The 19,740-nt window shown below is 38.2% G+C and overlaps 1 protein-coding gene across 2 annotated transcripts in view; it reads right to left on the bottom strand.

The window, feature by feature from the left end:
• Positions 1-2,062: 2,062 nt before the first annotated feature.
• ssh2b (slingshot protein phosphatase 2b) overlaps positions 2,063-19,740 on the bottom strand; it is a 31,974-nt gene continuing 14,296 nt past the window's right edge. For both annotated transcript variants that reach the window (XM_084136808.1, XM_084136807.1), the window contains 13 exons: positions 14,711-14,829; positions 14,553-14,617; positions 13,452-13,573; positions 13,299-13,364; positions 13,133-13,198; positions 12,288-12,482; positions 11,449-11,542; positions 11,208-11,336; positions 11,075-11,121; positions 10,755-10,901; positions 8,583-8,783; positions 5,938-6,814; positions 2,063-4,624 (listed from right to left, as the gene is read on the bottom strand). In XM_084136808.1, the coding sequence (XP_083992934.1) occupies positions 3,326-4,624; positions 5,938-6,814; positions 8,583-8,783; positions 10,755-10,901; positions 11,075-11,121; positions 11,208-11,336; positions 11,449-11,542; positions 12,288-12,482; positions 13,133-13,198; positions 13,299-13,364; positions 13,452-13,573; positions 14,553-14,617; positions 14,711-14,829 (3,427 nt within the window). In that variant the 3' untranslated portion in view covers positions 2,063-3,325. The remainder of the gene's footprint in view (positions 4,625-5,937; positions 6,815-8,582; positions 8,784-10,754; positions 10,902-11,074; positions 11,122-11,207; positions 11,337-11,448; positions 11,543-12,287; positions 12,483-13,132; positions 13,199-13,298; positions 13,365-13,451; positions 13,574-14,552; positions 14,618-14,710; positions 14,830-19,740) is intronic.

Below are 19,740 nucleotides of genomic sequence, written 5' to 3'. Positions count from 1 at the left end.
TGTCAGCCCTGCCAGCGTTTTTGATCATTTTCAAAATGTCATGGCGTCCAGAATATTTTGTTGTATGAATATCTGAACATGCAATATATCAAAAGAAAGAACAGGCCCTCTGCGTTTAAACAAAACAAAAACTTTCAGAAGATGCGTTATAGCGCCCCCTGGTGTATAACTGAAAACACGGAAAGAGAAATTCAGTCAATGGTAGGGAAAGAGTTAAATGTGAAAATGGCTTGCCATAGAGCATGAGCAGGGGGGTCAAGGCGGTCTGTCTATTTTCGAAGTGGCTGTCGGTGTCGGGCTATTTCTCTCAGGCCGGTGACAGGGCTATAGATTGCAGTGAGCACTCACTGAGGCACAGCATAAATCCCTGCATTTTCCTTTGATTTAACCCTCATCCTTCTCTCGCACTTTGTGACAAATCCTTCCCTCGCAGGTCAAAATGACCCGAAGCCCTAAAATTATACTTATTTCTTTTGTCCAGAAAACTTATTCCATTTCATTTTGATAATATTTTTTCTATTTTTAATGCAATTTTTTGGAGATATTTTTTTATTTACCTTTAAATGACTAGATTTTATCAATAATAATAATTTAAGCACACTCTTCACATTCTTTCAACTTAAATTCAAAATACAATTTCATGCATAACCATTTTAATTCAGCTCAAAATATCTTACATTAGGTGTCTCTGCCGACCTCTTGTGGAATTTTTTTTTTTAATAAAATGATATTTCATGACTCTTGTCACTAGATGGCCTTATAGCTCTATAAGGCGCAAATGAACTGTTCTACTGGATCCCAAAGACAGTTTCATTAATTTTTTTCCAACAGTATGCATTCACATATCTATTTAGACAATATAAATGAATATTCGTTATTTTAATTCAGAATAAAAAAAATGCTGTTATAATTTCACCATTTATTTTGCGTGTGGGGTGGTGGGGTTGGGCCGGGGGGAGGGGGTGTTCTGCATTGTAAATGTGTTCAAATATAACCACTTCATATCTGTGAGCAGTCTGCATTGCGACTAATTTATTTTTATTTGAAAAAATGGAAGAAGAAAAAAACATTGTTTTTTGATATGTACCCCCACTCACTTGAATGGAAACTCCTAGGTGTGTGTATGCGAGTGTGTTCTGCATTGGTAATGTATAGTCTCATGCCTTTGTTTGTGTGTTTTTTTTTGTTCTGGAATGTGCCAGATCTTTTATGTATATAGATTTTTTGACAAAAAAAAAAAAATAATCCTCACATTCCATTCATTCCAATGGGGGTCAAGTTGACCTGTGAGAGAAGGGTTAGTTACCTTTTTTTAAATTCAGCCACATACACTCAATTTAGAGTCAATTTTGTGTGTGTGTGTGTGTGTGTGTGTATTCCGAGCGACAAAAGTCCAAAGGTCTGGGACCACTTTGATGAACACTCAACTTTTTTTTTTATTTTATTATTATTAATTTCGGGTCAAAATGACCCAAGGGAAGGATGAGGGTATACATCAGTTCTGTGGATGTCAGGCATTAACTCTGATGTATCCCCCTGCCATTTATTTATACCTTCTAGCTTTACATACATTACTGTACTTAGTAAAACTGTTTTGTTAGGTTTAATTCAAAATATTATCAAATAGGACTAAAAAATCCTAGGGACTACATTGGTCTGAGGAGATGTACATTTTCAGTTTTTAAAGTGTAGCATCAGTTAAACATTATTAACTATGTCTTGAACACTATGAATAACACCATACAAGTAAAACATTAAGATTAATACAGGGTTCCCACTCTTTTTGACCAATAGATTTCCATTACTTTCCTTGTCATTCATGATTACTGGATAATGATTATTTTATAGAGACTGGATTCACAAAGAGCAATTTCTATTTGTATATTCATTACAAAGATTGTTTGAAAATTAACCATTGCCATTGCATTGTAAGATTAAATTTTTTAGACATCAAAAATAATACTTTTTAAATAAAAATTGAAGTGTTCTGGTATCTTTTTATTTTTAGGACCGTGGGAACTTGGTCATAAAATACCCCCTCCCCCAAAATACTAAAAGATACTTTGTGAATTTGAAATCTTCTTTAATTGTCACAGTTTATGCACAATAAAAAGAGAAAATCTTTTTCCAGTCTTACAACAAACAGAAAGACACATTTCAGTTTTCTTTCTTTTCTGCACTGTACAACAAACACCCTTACAAGCAACTCTAAATACATACTCTGTGAGCATGCTTCCAGAATACAAACCACAGTTTAAAAAAAAGTAAAACAATAATAAAAAGTGCATATTAAAATACCCCATGTCTCTTTTTTGTTGTCCCTTTAATAAAACAGAAAATGCTGAAGAAAGAAACTGCACTGAAAACAGACCAGAAATACACACACGCCCATGTTTAAGTATACATATCATACACATCCACAAAATATACATACGCACACTGAGGCCCATAAACTCTACATTCTACGAGTACCACAGAACTGATCCCATTCTCATTAAACCAACATGCATACACATATTAATCTCACATCTGTAATAATTTTACACTCACAATTACATGTCATTCTTTTCTGTATGTATTTAAACACACTCATCTATGGCTCTCCTTCAATCCCCAACACACACACATATACTCACACACACCTCCAGAATCCAATTCAGCAGAGAACATTGTGGTTTTCGTTCATAAACTGACAGGTAAAGGATGAAGTGGTAATGTACTACCATAGTATTGAAAGAACGACCTGATAGACACTGTGCAAAAAGAATATCAGTCACAGCACTTCATTGTTACAACAGAGCAGCAATTTTTCTACTCAAATGATGGGTCAGGATTACACAATTCCTATTTTTTGAGCCATCAATCCCACCAAAAACATTCAAATCACATTGTTCTCTAAAATGTCCACATTTTGTTTGATTTCCGGTTGGATAAGGCCCACTGAGGTATGCGTGGCAAGTTAAATGGATAGTTCATCCAAAAAATTACAATTCTGTCATCCTTTACTCACCCTCATGTTGATCCAAAACTGTAAGACTGTTACTTCTGCGGAAAAACAAAAGAAGATATTTTGAAGAATGTTTTTATCCATACAATGAAAGTCAATGAGGTCCAACATTGGTTGTTTTGGACCCCATTGACTTTCAATGAATGGTGAAAAAAAGCAACAAAAAAATATCTTCTTCATTGTTCCACAGAAGAAAGTCATACAGGTGTGGATTGACAGTAAATGTTGGCAGAATTATCATGTTTGGATGAACTATCCCTTTAATCACAAATTCACTCTTGTACTCACAAACATACACTCACACAAACAGAATAAAAGTCACATAGTGTGGTAAGGGTTAACAGTTCGTTTCTTCAGCCTCCGCAGGGGATGTGTCCTCCCATACTGTTGGCGTGTTGCCACGGGTATCGAGGCAGGAGCAGGTAACGGGGCGTAACCTGCCTCCTCCTGTGCATTATCCTCCCTCCAAAATTGATTGGAGGGTGAGGAGAGTGGCAGTGGCATGGGCATGACATCACAGTCACTATACTCCGCCTCTTCAGTCTCATCATTATTCTCTTCATGTCCGGGCGAATGAGATCCAGTGGACGAAACAGGAGAGGCAGAGGAGGAAGGGAGAGCAGGAGTGCAACGGGGCAAAACACACTTCTTTTTTGAGGTATCGTCACTGTACGAGTGGGGCCGTGGCTTATTGGTGGGAGCAGGGAGTAAGGCGGGAATCAAGTCGAGCTCGTTCAGGTCAACGGTCGAGAGCTCCAACGACCCAAGCTTGGCCAACGAGGCCGAGCGCTTCATCATTGAGGGTGGGGTCAGTCCAGCCTGCCGGATCCGAGCCTCCACCTCTTTGGTCCTCTCTCGCGTCGCCCGGCCCTTTCTATGCTCCCTCCTTGACCAAGGCTGGCTGAGCCTCCTGTCCGAGCAGCCACTCACCTGCCAGAGGAACGCCCCAAGCTCTTTCAGGGTCTCCCAGGTTTCTCTCATGTCCTTTGGACAGCGTACCAGGGGACAGTCAGAGTCAGTGTAACTCTCCTGCTCGGTGATTCCCTCAAGCTCGAGAACCACACCTGGAGAAGAGCTAGATGAATCGGAATGGCTTTGTCTGGAGTGTCTGAGGCCGGTGTTCCTGTGCTCTCCCTCCCTGAGTCGTCTCTCATTTTCGCTTCCTGTTCGGTCCTCTTCAGCCGAAACACTCTCGTCTTTCTCCATCTTGTCCGTGTTGTTCTGAGGCTGGTGATGGTGTGTTGACACAGTGCTTGGATCAGGTGTGAGGTGTGTGTGGGTTGAGGTCTCCTCAGTTCTCTCTCTGCTGCTGGTGTTGACGGGGGAGTGTCGCGAGGGACATGCGGGGGCCGAGGACACCGGTGCTACTGACGAGACCACCTGCTTGATCTTCTGCTCAAGCTCCCTGGTGGCTCGCCGCACGGTGCCCTCTGGCCAATCTTTCCCATGCTCCACCTTCTCAGTTTCAGCTTCTGCTGATGTGACTGGAGTGAACTCCTCTTCCTCACTGCTGCTACTGGAAACAGGTTGGCTGGTAGGAAGGGGGGGAGGGGTTACGCTGTGCTGTATGGACTCCATTTCTGAAACTATGTTATGGACTGAGACATTGCAGCTCTCCTGTAGCAGAAACACAGGGGCATGGGGTGGTCAGTTGTATTGAATATGTATGTCCATTATTTTGTGATTTAAAGGTGAAGTGTATAATTTTTGTGCCTCTAGTGTCACAAAGCAGAATTGCAAAAATAAGCAGATAAAATGTGAACAATGCTTGCCCGTACTAAACCTTGATACTAGGGTGCTGCCAGGGTGTTGCCAAGTAATTGCTATGGCATTCTGGGTGGTGGAATAAATTCATAGACTCATATAAAAAAAACATGTGACTTTTGTTTCAACTAGTCATGTGACTGAGGTGCTAGCTCCTCAAAAACATGTTTCTCTGGTCATTCTAAAATGCGGGAGCCAAAACCTGACAGATGACTGATTACTATTACTGAACCATCAAGTACATTTAATAAAAGAGCCACAGTGGCTTTCCAGTGATTCCAACTTTCATTTGCATTAATATTTTGCGACAATTTTGTTCTTTTGAACACATCGGATGGAAACGCTGCTTTATTCCCAAGTTGTTTTGTGGACTTTCAGATTGTTGGTATAAATTAAATTTGCAACTGGGATGGAAACAGCTACTGTTAGACCTTTTCAGTTAGTCAATATACGATTGGTGTTTTTTAGTGTAGACGGGAACTGGAATGGGTAAAAGCATTTTAAATGTCACAAAATTACACAATTCACCTTTCACTCTACGTGTGCATAAACTTCAGCAAATTGATCAACACCATGACAGATGAATGATCCCATGCAACATTTCTCATCAACAGTGGGTGGCAGTGTGGGGCATGAGACTTCACTCAAACATGGTTATGGTGAGACACGATATGAGAACGGATCCTGATTTTAATAAAGTTTGACACTTACTCTCTGGAACGTTATTGCCTTGCTGCAGGACGATAACATAATATTAAGACAGATACATTCAAAGATTTGTCCAGCTATCTAAATAAGCATTTTAAGCCATTCATAGAGATTTATTTATTTTATTGATGGTTAACACTGTGCTTTTGTTTGCAAGTAAGAAATTAATTAAACTTAAAATTATAGAAATTATAGAATGGTAGCACATTAATGCATCATTATACTTTAAAGTTCATGAAAAAAAGTTTTGCTGATTCTTTTAATGGAAAAGCCCCCACAAAATGAAAATTCAGTCATCATTGACTCACCCTGTTGTTCCAAACTTGTGTCTCACAGAAGAAAGCAAGTCGTACAGGTTTGGAATGACATGAGGGTGAGTAAACGATGACAGAATTTTCAATACTAATACGGGAAGTTTCAAACACTCCACAATCCCACCATTTTTCATTACCCCTTACCTTTTTCTGTTCCTCCTCTTTAATAGGGTTGTCAGGAAGTAGCCGTTTGGTCTCTACGCTCGGACTTTTGTCCCGAGGTGCCTGCTGCGATGCCTGCTCAGAAGTCCCGCGGATCTGACCCTCCTGAGAAAGGCCCTGGAACTTCTCTCTGGCACTGAAGAAGTCAATGCGGTCTGTGCTTAGAGTGGAGGGAGGGGTGGTAGATGTGGCACTGGGGTGGTGGTCTTCATCACTGCTGTGACTTAACCCCGCACAGTCCGTCTCCGTGTTAGGCACTTGCTGACTGATATCCTGCAGCCCTGAGGAGTCCGGGGCCTCTGTGCATGGCTCAGGAGTCCTACTCCTAACGTTTATAGATGAGAGGACCTTTGGACTAGACTTCTCCAAAGGCACAAGATTGGACACCTCAGGCTGCTCAGGCAGTACTTGATTGGCCTTTGCATCTGAGAGAAGCCTGGGGGACGAAGGTGGGTGATGTACAGCAGCGGGAGGATGAGGACGACATAGCGAGACCGCCTCGGTAACGGTCACAGAGGTGACATCAGACCTGGCCTCTGGGACCACAGTGGCAGCCCTGGGTCTTGGGATGAAGGGGGTCTCTGTGGGTTCATGGAGGTTGTCGTCTGGGTTCCCCAGGCCGTTGTAAATGTGAGTATCTGACCAGGGTGTGGTATCAGGCGCCGCCTGCTCCTTAACTCCAGTGGGTGTGAGAGTCTGCAGTAGCTCCTGTATCGAGGGTGACGTCTGGCCGAAGGTCTGGTTACGGGAATTGGAGCGTCCGAGAGACTGTGCAGCAGTGGCTTTACAGAGCGGCTCGTGGTGGTCCGACAGATCACTATCCGAGTGGGAACGCCACAACTTATTGTGTCTCTGTTTGCTAGAATGGAGAAAAGAAAAAGGTTGAGTAAACAAAACATGCAGGGAGTGGCAATAACCAATACAATCAAAAAGGAGGCATGTTACGATGTTACATTGTGTTTGGGCTAGTTTTAAGTGAGATCAACTGCTGTAAGTAACAACATGCAATTTTCATATTCTGTGTTTCACACTGCACAAACAGTTGATTATTGGTCATTGTAGTTAGGCCAGAAATTTCAGTGCATCTCTAAGATAACAAGTTTAACATATTTTGCCGTTTTTGAAGCAAAATACTAATGAATCATAACACAGTCCTGCAGAAGAGCAACGAGTCACTCGCAACACATTTGTCTTATTTCACACCCTCTGCTCTAATCAGCTGAGCGACTATTGACTGTGACAGCACATTATTTACAGACTTACAGTACACATGACAGCTTGCGGTATCAGACAAAAGAAATGTCAACTATGGTATAAATAACTACTAAAAATTCAAATTTGTTCATCTCAAACCATGGAAAACAGGATTTTTCTGGCTCTGCTGAAATAAAAGAGTATGCATTAATAGACATACTACTGTTTAAAAGTTTGGGGTCGGTCGGTAAGAATGCTTTTGAAATAAGTCTCGTGTGCTCACCTAAGCTGCATTTATTTGATCAAAAACACAGTAGAATAATCCTTTTTGTGAAATATTATTACAATTTAAAATAATTGTGTTCTATATTAATATATTTTAAAATGTAATTTATTCCTGTGATGCAAAGCTGAATTTTCAGCAGCCATTTCTAGAGTCTTCAATCAGTGTCACATGATCCTTCAAAAATCACTTTAATATGCTGTTTTCTTTCCTTCTTCTTCTTCTTCTTAATTTTCAATGTTTAATACAGTTGTGCTTCTTAATATTTTTGTGGAAACCGTGATATGTGTTTATTCAGGATTCTTTGATTAATAAAAAGTTCAAAAGAACAGCATTTATTCGAAATAGAAATCTTTTGCAACATTTTAAATGTCTTACTGTCATATTTTTGATCAATTTATTGCATCCTTGCTGAATAAAATAATGTATTTCTTAGAAAACAACAACTTCAAACTTTTGAACGGTAGTGTACTTTGAGTTTCATAAACCCAGATCATTTATGAAAACTAAGCTGCAAAAATGGGTCAGTCTGAAATAGTCACGATTGTGTTTTTTACATATGAATGTTATGATTTTAAAATAAACATATAACCATCTAGTTGCCTACATTTACACATTCAGTATTCAGCAACATGACCCGCCACCATTGTGTATGTGACAAATAAAAGTTTGAACTGTTTTAACTGGGTCAGAGGGAGAATGGGAAAAATGATGTAAATATAAACTCCAGGGGGAAAATGTTACGAATGTGTATAATATGGATCCATCTTTGGATTGAGTGGTTTTGTCAGACCTTAAAAAAAATGTGAATAACCCCATTCAGTAATTTTACAGGAAGTGCAAAGTGCATTGTGTTGCAAATGCATACCCACCCACACCAAAGCCCACATGCACAAACCTACAATCTCTGAGACGCAAGCACACGATCAAAGACGCTCAAGTTACTAAGTGGAATGTGGTCGAACAGCCACTGTAACTTCTCAAAGAAAACAATCAGAGCCCTATAATCAACTGTGTAAAGAACAGTGTCATTAACATGGATGTGAACATGTCCACGGTCATTTAAGTGAGTGGCATACTTACATGTTTAAATATTTGAATGCACACAGACATTTCCTACTATTCACACACTTTCAAATGACATATTTACCTTGCCACCAGGATTCCCTGATACTCTTCCAGCTGTCTCATGAATGATGGATTGGGTTTGGTGACGGCCCGCCGCTCTTTAACATACTCAAAGGCCTGCTGCAGGTCCCATCCGTACTCCTTCATAGCATATGCGATCACAGTGGAGGCCGAACGACTGACGCCCATCTTGCAATGCACCAGACACTTCGCCCCTGCTTTCCTGTAGATATCAGATTAGTCATGTTTAAAAAAAAATGGATGTAGTGCTGCTAGTACATGTTGGTAAAGAAAAACTAAAACATAGGTTAACAATTAATTTGAATTAAGACTATCTGAAACCTAGAAACCTTTCTTCTGAAAGAAGAGACTTTGAACCTAAAACTACCATTCATTTATACAAATGCTGTGCTCACATTATATCAGAATGACCGTAATTTCGAGTTTCTGACTGAAAACTGTTCATACCTTGTCAAACCTGAATCTGATGAAAATTCTGACTTCTTTATTCTTATAATTTTTCTGGCTGTTATTTGATTTCTAAGTTCTTATTCATTTGGATTGTGAGCATTTGTATTATTCATTTGTTTCCTTGTATAAAATTCAGTAAAAACAAATTGTTGAAAATAATTCTGATTGTGTCGTCATTTAAAAAAAGTCAGCAATTGCAACAGTAACAGCTAGTTAGACACCTCAACATACTTTAATATGCCATTTTATTATAGACAGTGTTACAAGGTGTGCCATTTAGTTCTATTTTTCAAGTGCATATAAAGGATGGTAATAAGGGTTGCACAATATACTGAAAAAAGCTTGCTCAATGTTACATTTTTTATACTTTACAATGTTGTGATGCCTAAATTAACTTGTAGCATTTTAAACAAATACAATTTTTAAAATATTTTTAATTTCAATATTGTATTAATATTTAATATAATAATGATTATAATCTTTGTATTAGTTATCGGTTATATTTTATCAGTATCATCCAGATTTTTAATTGAGTTATATCCCTAGAATAATGTAGTGATAAAGTATTTTTCTCCCATTAACAACAAAACCATAGATGGATCCATTATGAGCATTACTAAAATGATTCAAAGTAGAATCTCAGGGTTGTCAACTCACAATTGTGGTAATTCTGACATAACAAACATAGCAGAAGTAGTTTGAAACAACTTTATAACAATGACAGCTAGAGATGCACCGATTGATCGGCTGGTGACCGGAATTGGCCGATTTTCACGTGATCGGCCGTGACCGGCGACCGGCCGGTCAGTCTGACAAATGCCGATTTTATGCCGGTCAAATGCACTCGGGCGCCGCATGATTAACATCGCGCAACATCCGCATCACACGTGCACACGGTACACACATGTAGAAAACCTCGTGAATTACGTCCGTTCAGACCGCAAGCGCGTATTTTTTTTTCGGCGTGCATGTTAATCAATGAGTGCATTCACAACGGTAGCAGGAGCAGCGCGTGAGCGTCAAGCAGGAGCGTCACGAGCAGTGAAGCGCGTTTCGGCGCTGAGTCCATTTGCTGCACTGCTCACGCTCAATTAAAGGAAAAGCACACTTTTGATGGACAAAATAGCCTAAATAGGGTTTCACCAAAAAAGTGCCCAAAATGCACAGACTTTGCGTGTTTTAACAAGAACTAGAGTAGGCTATGTCAGAAAAGAAAACGAAGACTAATATTTATAGAAAATGTACCCATTTAAACTTGTTTTATTATTCAGTTTGTACAAGTGATTGCAATAGGCCTGTGTGTGTGTGCTTTGAGACATATCTTTATACTGCAAGGCTATATTATTTTATTTTTTATTTATATATTATTTTATTGCCATTCCCTGTTTTCATACAGACGTTTAGTTTGTTATATATATAAAAAAATTGAATGTGAAAAGGAAATGGTTCTTCCATAACACTGCACTTTAGATGTGTGTGAACTATGCAAATTGTAAAATGTTCTATTACAGAAAAGATATAAAATAAATATTTGTGTGTGCTGTAAAGTGGTTAGAAAAAATTAAATCGGAATCGGCTAAAATCGGTATCGGCAGGTCAAACTTAATGAAAAATCGGAAATCGGAATCGGCCCAGAAAATTGTAATCGGTGCATCTCTAATGACAGCTAGAACAGCAGAGCATTTTACTCCAAAGTGAGCATTAGGAGGTTATTCCCACTCACTTGGCTCTAGAAATGAACTTGTAAGTGTCATTCCAGTAAGCCAGCAAGTCTGTGACCTCTTCATCGTAAACCCGGATATTGTGGTACTCAAATAGCCCTGGAAAGAAGTTATCGATCTCCCGCGTCACATTAAGGATGTATTGCACCCTGATGATAAACACAAAGACATAACCGAAAATCTGTTTAATCATTACACATTACACAGGGACAGATTTCAAAGAGAATATAAAAGATAACAGGTTTATGGCTAAAACATCAAAGTAGCTTCTACTTGCAGGCATGAGAGTGTTTTCAGAGACGAGGATGTCAACAAAACTCACCCGCTGTTTTGTAGTTCTTCCAGATTAGATGCATTCCATTCAGAACCCTATAATTAGGTACAATTCAAAAATTACTGATGGTTCAACGTAACCGAAATGTATGATCAAAATGTGTGGGTGACATCACTCTCACCAGGTAAACATGCTCAAAAATCTCGGTGGGTCTGTCCATCTGCCCCAAGATGACGATCATCTCATTATCAATGTACTCCTTAAACTCCCGTAGGTTACACACCATCTGCATCTCCAGCTCCGTGCGGATCTAAACAGGAGTGTGTGTGCAGGTACAGTGTGAGCTGAGTACATGTGAGAAGATTCTACAGAATTAATAGTCATCCAAGAAGTGATTTTTAGGATGTGTATTTGCATCATACATCTTTTGAGGTGACGTTCTCAAGGTCCTTCTGCATCATGATCTCTCTCAAGCGATTCTTGATTAGTCTCTCTGTTCTTTCTCGCTCAGTTGGCCTGGAGACGCGCAAAAAAAACTTTCACAATTCTGTTGAAGCTTCAAAACCACTCAAAAAAATAAAAATAAAAATAAAATAAAATGTTTTGTTCAAATCTAACACGCATCCACTAGTACAACTTTGCAGGCCAAATATATGATTAATGAATGGCATTTAGAAAAAAAGTGTCTTACTTTAAAGTGCCTCTATTATGCTATTTTAAAGGTTCCTAATTTTGTTTTGAGGGTCTCCTCCAATTGGGTTTCATGCATCCAGGGTCAAAAAACACTTTCATTTTCTTTGCAGCATCACCTCTTTTCTCAGAGTGTCTAAAATTCAATCAAGGATTCAGTCTCTCTAAACCCCTCCTTTTCAAGAGCCTGCTCTGCTCTAATTGTTCAGATGGCACAATCTGTTGTGATTGGTCTACTGCTTACAGTGTGTGTCAGAAACAAAACACCCATTACTATAAATTAAATTTCAGCTTCAGAGGCTTCCTCAGCACCTGATATGAACAGTAACAATGGGGTTGGGTTTAGCGTATCAATTCAAGCCTGAGTCCAATAATGAAACATTGTCGAGTGCTTTGATCTTTGAAACTTTGCAGACCTTTTACATTCACAATCAGCTATATTACACACTACATGAAAGGTAGTTTTCGAAAAAGCATACCAGGGCACTATAAAATATATATGAAGTCCCATGATGTATCAAAACGCTTCAAGTCGCTCAAATTGCAGGACCACTGACAAATTAGTACTCACACATCAGAGAAGAGCACAGGCGAGTCTGCGCGGTGGGACTGCACGTCCTGCATGGCGTTCCACTCGTTGATGCGGGACTGATCTGAGGACATCTGGCTCTGGTAGTAGCTCACCCAGGTCAGGAAGAGGCTGCCGGGGAAGTAGTTATGACAGCGGGCCACTTCACAGGCCTTATGAAGAGACTGCAGGGCTGACCTGAGAAAAAGAGGTGCTCCATATCAAAACATGCCACCATATCAAGGTTGGACTGATACCAAAATTCTTTCTTCGGTACAATAATAGCCCAGTTTTGATATTAATCAAAACCTTAAGTTACAAATGAGAGTCAAGTGATTCAATAAATCAAGGTTAATGTCAAAGCACTCTTAATAATTTCTATTAATAATTTGAATTTTTTCAAAATATATCATAATCACAAATTAAATTAGATACATACAGTTAATTATCATATGCAAAAACAAAATGTTACTAAACTCTATTTGTAGTGCGCCTTTATTGCGCCATCCAATAAACACAATAATCTTTGTGCTTTGTTATTTTTTATATGGAACAAAGTCTCTGCTTTCAAATTCTGTAAATTTTATCAATAAATTCAAACAATAAATGTCTTTTTGGTGCCCTTTAATGTGGTGTGACAGATCGCTCTGTCCACCTCAATTCAAGCAACAGCACGTGCACGCACACGTGAACTAATAATTTCTTCCTCTTTACTTCTAGTAACAGCACGAAATAAATATGAAAGCCTTAATGTCAATTTCACTGTTTCGGTAACAAAAACTAATTTCAATGCATCACTACTTAAAACTATATTTAATGAATCTCAAGAAGAAAAGAAAAGCACCCACCACATGGCTTGGACTGAGACTGGCTTGAATATGTGGATCCTATTATCTGTAGACACACTGAAACCCCTGTGAAGAAAACAGAGGGGTGAAACACTATCTGAACAACCTACAGTACAGGAGAATCAGAAGTGCATTTGTCAGTTTTTAACAGATATGCCACACCTACCCGTCACCATCCAGGTGGATCCGTGTGTCACTCCACAGAGGAAGCACCATGCCTATGGAAAAGGAACTGCAACACCCCCCAAAAAATTACTTATTTGCTATTAAAACATTTGATTGGTTTAACTTAACAGTACAGGCAGCAGCACACACAGACCTGTCGGAAGGGCTGAAGTCCATGCCCAGCACCACGCTCTCTTCTGTGTCCTGTCTACCATTAGTGGAGACCACCACCATGTAGCGGGTGCACTGGGGGAAGGTGCTCTCCAACCGCACAGCCTGTAGGGAAGGCAGAGAGTCCATTCAGAAAACATTCTATCAATATATTAGCTTTTTATGGATTTTTTTTAAATACTTTTATTAAAGGCACACTATGCAAGATTTGTACCTTAATATTACAGCTTCGAAATAATTTAGATGGCAAACGAACTCGTAGTAGGGCGAATCATCCCGATAGCAAAGACACTAGCACGCATTTCAGACGTGAATCATGGCAGAGTCGACGAAGAAAACGAAGAAAGCGCGGTCGGAAGAGTCAAGGAAAAGAAAACGACGGATCTGCGCGAGTATTTACGACAGTAACGTTAAATACAAGTTCTCCACAGCGACTCTAGGGGTCGCTGTTTCAGAAAAACAGAAACTGCATAGTGAGCCTTTGAGCAAGAATGCATTAAATTGATAAAAAAAAGGACAGTAGACATTTACAATATTACAAAACATTTCAATAAACAAAAACAATTTTCTTTTCACAATTTAGACACAGTTTAAACAAAAATAATAAGGATCATGTGACACTGAAGACTGGATAAATGACTGCTGAAAATTCAGCTTTGCCACATCAGGAATAAATGACATTCTAAAAAACATTAAAATAGAAAACAGTTATTTTAAATTGCAATAATATGTCACTATATTACAGCTCTTACTGTATTTTTGTATAATAGAGTTAGAGACTTCTTTCAAAAACATTTAAAAATCTTACCGAACCCAAACTGTTGATAGTGTATATATTTTTTATTTTGCCTTTTATTACTATCTTTAATTAATTTAACTTATACTGTAATGTTTTGTAGTGTTGTCATTGTATGAAATTTGTAATTCACTAAGGTTGCGGCAATGCATTTTGGTATTTTATTATCTATAACGTATTCATGCAGTGTGGCTTGATTTTTTCCAAAATAGTATTGCCTACATGGGCAGCTCACTAGGTTTTGGTAGAGAGCTTGTAACTGTGTGTGAGATTGTGTGTGGAGCTCACCAGACGGATGTTGTCCTCTGGTCGCAGTAAAGTGAACATGGTCTGCAGGTGCTGCTGAAGGTCCCCTGCACAAAGATAGTAAAATCGTTCATTAACCATAAATGGTCATAAGCTTTCTATTTCCTTGTTTGCATGTGTTGTCTACTGGATGCCCATACCTGCATGTTTGCTGCGCTGTCCTGTAATTCTGGAGGAGCAGGATGAGGAAGAGGAGGAGCCATTTCCACGTGGAAGAAAAAGGGCGGCACCTTTCACTGTTAGAAAGCTCTCACTGATGCTGAGGTCAGAGAAAGACACAGAAATAGAGATCATGTGTATTGCTGAATGTGAATACACTACTGTTCAAAAGTTTGGGGTCAGTAAGATTTTTTTTTTAAATAAATAAATACTTTTATTCACCAAGCAAATGTTTCTTGAGCACCCAATCAGTATATGAAAATGATTTCTGAGTGAGTGTGTAGTAAATAATTTAATGAAAATGAAGAGTGAATTTGGACACTAATGGCCCAGGTATTTCTGTTTATAATTCTCACTTCGAATGGGTTTTCTCTAGTAGCTAGCCATTGAATTAACATTGTTTGTAAATTCGTCAGTTTATAACATCCATTAAGGTTTCGGACACCACTACAAATGGTTGTCCCCTTAAAATGTGCATTAATGGTTTAGGACACAGCCCTGGTCTCTAACTATGAATTAGTGCCTTTTTTCAGTGTCATATTTTTTTTCTCCCATTATTTCATCCATCAGGTGAAAATCATAAGTCCAACTTGCTTACTGCGTAATTTGTACATTTATATTGCTGAAATCCATTACTTGGACACAGTCACCTCTGATAACAGATCACTCTAAACTGCAATATAGACACATACATTTTCTGTAAAGCTGCTTTGAAACTATTTGTATTGTGAAAAGCGCTATACAAATAAATGTGAATTGAATTGAATTGAATTGAACTTCTTAAGTACTTAAGCACTCCTGGGATGTGTGTCAAGACTTTTTGGGTGGAATACAATGGACTTATTGAACAATGTTTCTCTCTTTTTCACTTCCTTAAAAACGCAGAAAGCTTGTTTAGCTCTAATTAATCACAATGAATAGTAAAATGAATGGCAAAGGATGCACAATAGGTGTGGAAATTATGCTTTATCTGTGTATTTTATCATTCCCGTGCTGCAGCAGAGAATGATGGGAAATGTAGTTTGGTTTCCTCCTTTTTAAATCAGCATGAGTAGCCTGATCATTTTTCATCAACGGTAGACAAAATGTATTATTTAAATAAAAACAACAACAACAACAACATCACATTATGATGAATAACAATTTGCCTTATAAATCCCCACTAATGAACAAAAAAAAAAAAGCTAATTTTTCTCTATATCAGTAAGCACTGTTTCTGAACTCCCTAAAACTCCCTTGATTATAGTCTTGAGTTTTCTTCCAGAAGCATACATCACAATACTCCTCATGTAAATTAATCCTTCCCAAGGCATAAGGGAAAAAAAGGGGCCAGGCCTAGTTGAGTTGCGTTAGTCGTGAGTTGAAACTTGTGATTATGTTAAGGGGTGTGACAAACACGCTCAAAGCAGTTGACCAATAACAACACCCTGGTCCAGCTGACCAATCAGAGCACACTGCGATTTTCGGAAGAAAGGGCTTCATAGAGAGAGAAACTAGTGTTACAGACAGACTTGAGAGAAGTAAAAATGCAAAAATGTAAAATATATGAAGAATAAGGTGTCTTTGAACATTCAAGCATGAAAACCTATAGTAAAGCCCAAAAACAAAATCAAGACTTTGTAAAAGGGCATAACATGGCCTCTTTAAATAATGTGGGTGCACTTCCCAGAGGTTACTTTCTGACATTTTAAATACTATTTGCCGGCACTAAGAAATTAATTTCATTTTTAAATTAGCCATCTTAACTGTCTATCATGTGAAAGAAACACTGTTATTTCTATCTTTTCTATGAATGTCTCTGATGTGTTTCAAATCCTGAGTGGAACATGAGACACTGAGTTCAGTAGGGAATATGGGAGGACTCCTTTTTGAAAGCATTAGCTCACACATCGAACTCTCTGTCCAGGACGCAAACAAGAACACTCTGTTCCCCATCACTGCGACAGCTGGGGGATCTGTGTGTGCGAGTTTCTGTTCTTTGAATAATACCAAGCAACATATCTCCTTCCAATCAATGACATTCAGACTATGCAGACTGTAAAACAAGAGCGAGTGTGAATAGCAGAGAGAGCAGAGAAGTGAGAGAAGCACAGATTTATTTGTGTGTGTGCGTCTGCTTTTGAGTCATGTGCATAACCATATGTCTTTTTACGAGGGTGTTATTGTGTGTCGGCTCAAAAACGTGAGAATGAAGTATTATGGGAGTGTGTACATGTGACTTTGTGTGTCTATTGTCTAAGTATGTTGCATCTCTTCAATGATCTGTTGTTAATCATGAACCTTACTTTATTTTTTTATTACTACTATAAAGGAGTGTTTTTAATAGGATTTTTTTTGCAGCATATTTAGGCTTAAGAGCTTTCTAAATAAAACTAAATCAATACGTTATGTGCTCTAAATGTTTCTGTGCTACAAAAATGTATTTTAAACAAAAGTTTGTATGACAACTAGTCAGTAATTTGAACGATTTAAAGGGAAATTTGACACTTTACAATAAGGCTTCATTTGTTAACATTAGTTAACTACATTAGTTAACATGCTTTATAAACATATTGTTAGTTTATGTTAGTCAATGCATTAACTAATGTTAAAGTCCGCGTGAACCGGAAGTTGCAAACGACTTTTCTCCAGTGTTGTGACGCATTTCCCAGTGAAAAGGAATATTGAACAGAGGGCAGGGTTTTACTCTAGCGCTCCTCCTCTCCATCTCCGCTCATAGCAGACTAACGGTTTGAGGGGAGTGGTTAAGCGTTTCCCAACCCAAGCCGTCAAACCTACATCATCAGAGAAGGGACGCCATTCCAGACCGGAAGTAACTTTTCAGACTTTGATTAAAGATTACGACGGCAAACAATTTTTTTCTGTGTATTAACTTGCACGGATTAATTTTTCACCACAAAACTAGTAATATGCGCTAACAAAGTAAATAGGGTCAATTTTAACAAAAATGAATTATTGTAATGTGTTACAGTTATTTACTATATCATTATTTATGCACCCACATGTCAGTTTATGATAGTTTTACGATACACTGCAAGTCATGCAGTAATCCAGTGTGATGAACAGATCAAAATTAAAGTCGCTTTTCAAGTTCCCTCAATTGTGGCTCTTAGATGTCATCTGCACTTCCACATATTCACACTTTCTGTATGACATGTACACCCTGTTCAAATACAATACAGCGATTACATGCGGACAGCAGAGTGGAAGAAATGGAAGTTGAGACATCTTTTCTTACGTATTGTTAAGAGTGAAACAGATTATCATAGAGGAAAAAAAATTAGGGAGGTCAAGAAGATCACCAGAAGATGAACTTATGACATTTTGATTAAAAACTAGGTAAAATTTTTTTTACAAATAAATAAATATATACATGAATCATTCACAATAGAAAATAAATGCCGACTTTGATATTTCTGATCGTTCATCACACAAACATACCGTATGGCTTCTGAAAACTGGAATACATTTATTTTTTGTGATCTATAGACGAAAAAGGTATACAGGTTTGGAACAACATGAGGGTTGAATTACAATTCTTATCACCCGACGTCTGTGATTCGGACGTAACTAACATCTCAGTGTTTATTACAGAGGTGGAAGTGTGTGTTTTCTAAACGTGGGCATTACAGAAGGTCATCTGCTGTGTTTGTGTGCATCACGCATGAAGTATAGGATTTTTTTTTACGAATTATTTATCAATCTTTTATTAATTATTAAAACCTTATTTAAATAAACTTCATATAAGTTTATAGAAGTGTCTGTTTATAATTAACCACACAAGTGAGCAGAGATGTCTAGACAAGTACCTGATATTAAAATGGGCAGTCTTTGCAGCTTAATAAATCTATTTATTAATTTTATAATTTTATTTCGTTTGACACCATGTTGAAATGGAATGAAAGCATGCGGAAGATTGATGCACAAATGGTAGCTCAGGTAGGTAAAAAAACACATGAGGGAAAGCGTTAGTATAATACCATATCGGCAATCACAGACATTTGCAATTCAGGAGGGATTCGATTTCTCAGAGGACCATTGAGTTTGCCGAAAAACAGTAGGTAATTTGCTCTGAAATTTTTACAGAGGTTGTGTGAGAAAAACAGACATGGCATATTCAGACGGGATTAAAGTCACAAAGTACATTTGAGAAACACAAATTTCTCTAATGTCCTCCTCGAGTTGGACATAATAACCTACAGTTGAGAGCAATCTGAGTCGATTCAATAAGGAAGTTCCCAGTTAAATCCCAAAAATCCTTCTACTCTTGAAAACATTTTTCACAATGTACAACTATTCACTGAATACCCACCACAGTAACTAACAAACTCAAGAGAAGCATACAAATAAAGTGGCAGATTTACAGCGGTCAAGAACTGTCCAACCACACTTCAATCTACGGTTGACTGTCTCCTCGCACTGTACACTGAAATAATAACACACATGGTTTCATTCAAGCAGTGGTTTGTGTGTTACAGCAGGAAAAGGGGAAAGACAGAAAGAAGAGATGACAAACGTGTAATGCTGAACCGAACACTTCATCAACGTCTGTATTGACAGCATCAAGTTTGAGTCATTATTGAAACCAGCTGCATGGGTGTTACTCTCCACGTACATTTCTGAATCAATTTCGATCCGTTGATTTATATGAATCAAGAGAGTCTGCATAATCAAAAGAATGTTTCTGAGAGTTTGTTTATTCTAAATGCTTTAAAGGGATAGTTCACTCAAAAAAGAAAACACAAATGAAGATCTTCTTGATGAAATCAGAGCTTTCTGTCCCTCCATTGACAGCTACACAACTACCACTTTGATGCTTAAAAAAGTTTATAAACAGATCATAATACTAATCCATATGAATTGAGACGTTTAGTCCAAATTTTCTGAAGAGACACGATCGCTTTATATGATGAATGGATTGAATTTAGGCTTTTAATCACACATAAACTTTCATCGACTCACACATCAGTTGTGGTCAGTGTTGGGTAAGTTACTCAAAAAAAGTAATCCA

Source organism: Abramis brama (genome assembly GCF_963993115.1).
Source record: "Abramis brama genome assembly, chromosome: 15".
NCBI lineage: Eukaryota > Metazoa > Chordata > Actinopteri > Cypriniformes > Leuciscidae > Abramis > Abramis brama.
The sequence above is the reverse complement of the archived record's forward strand: the minus strand, read 5'-3'. Positions and strand labels throughout refer to the sequence as shown.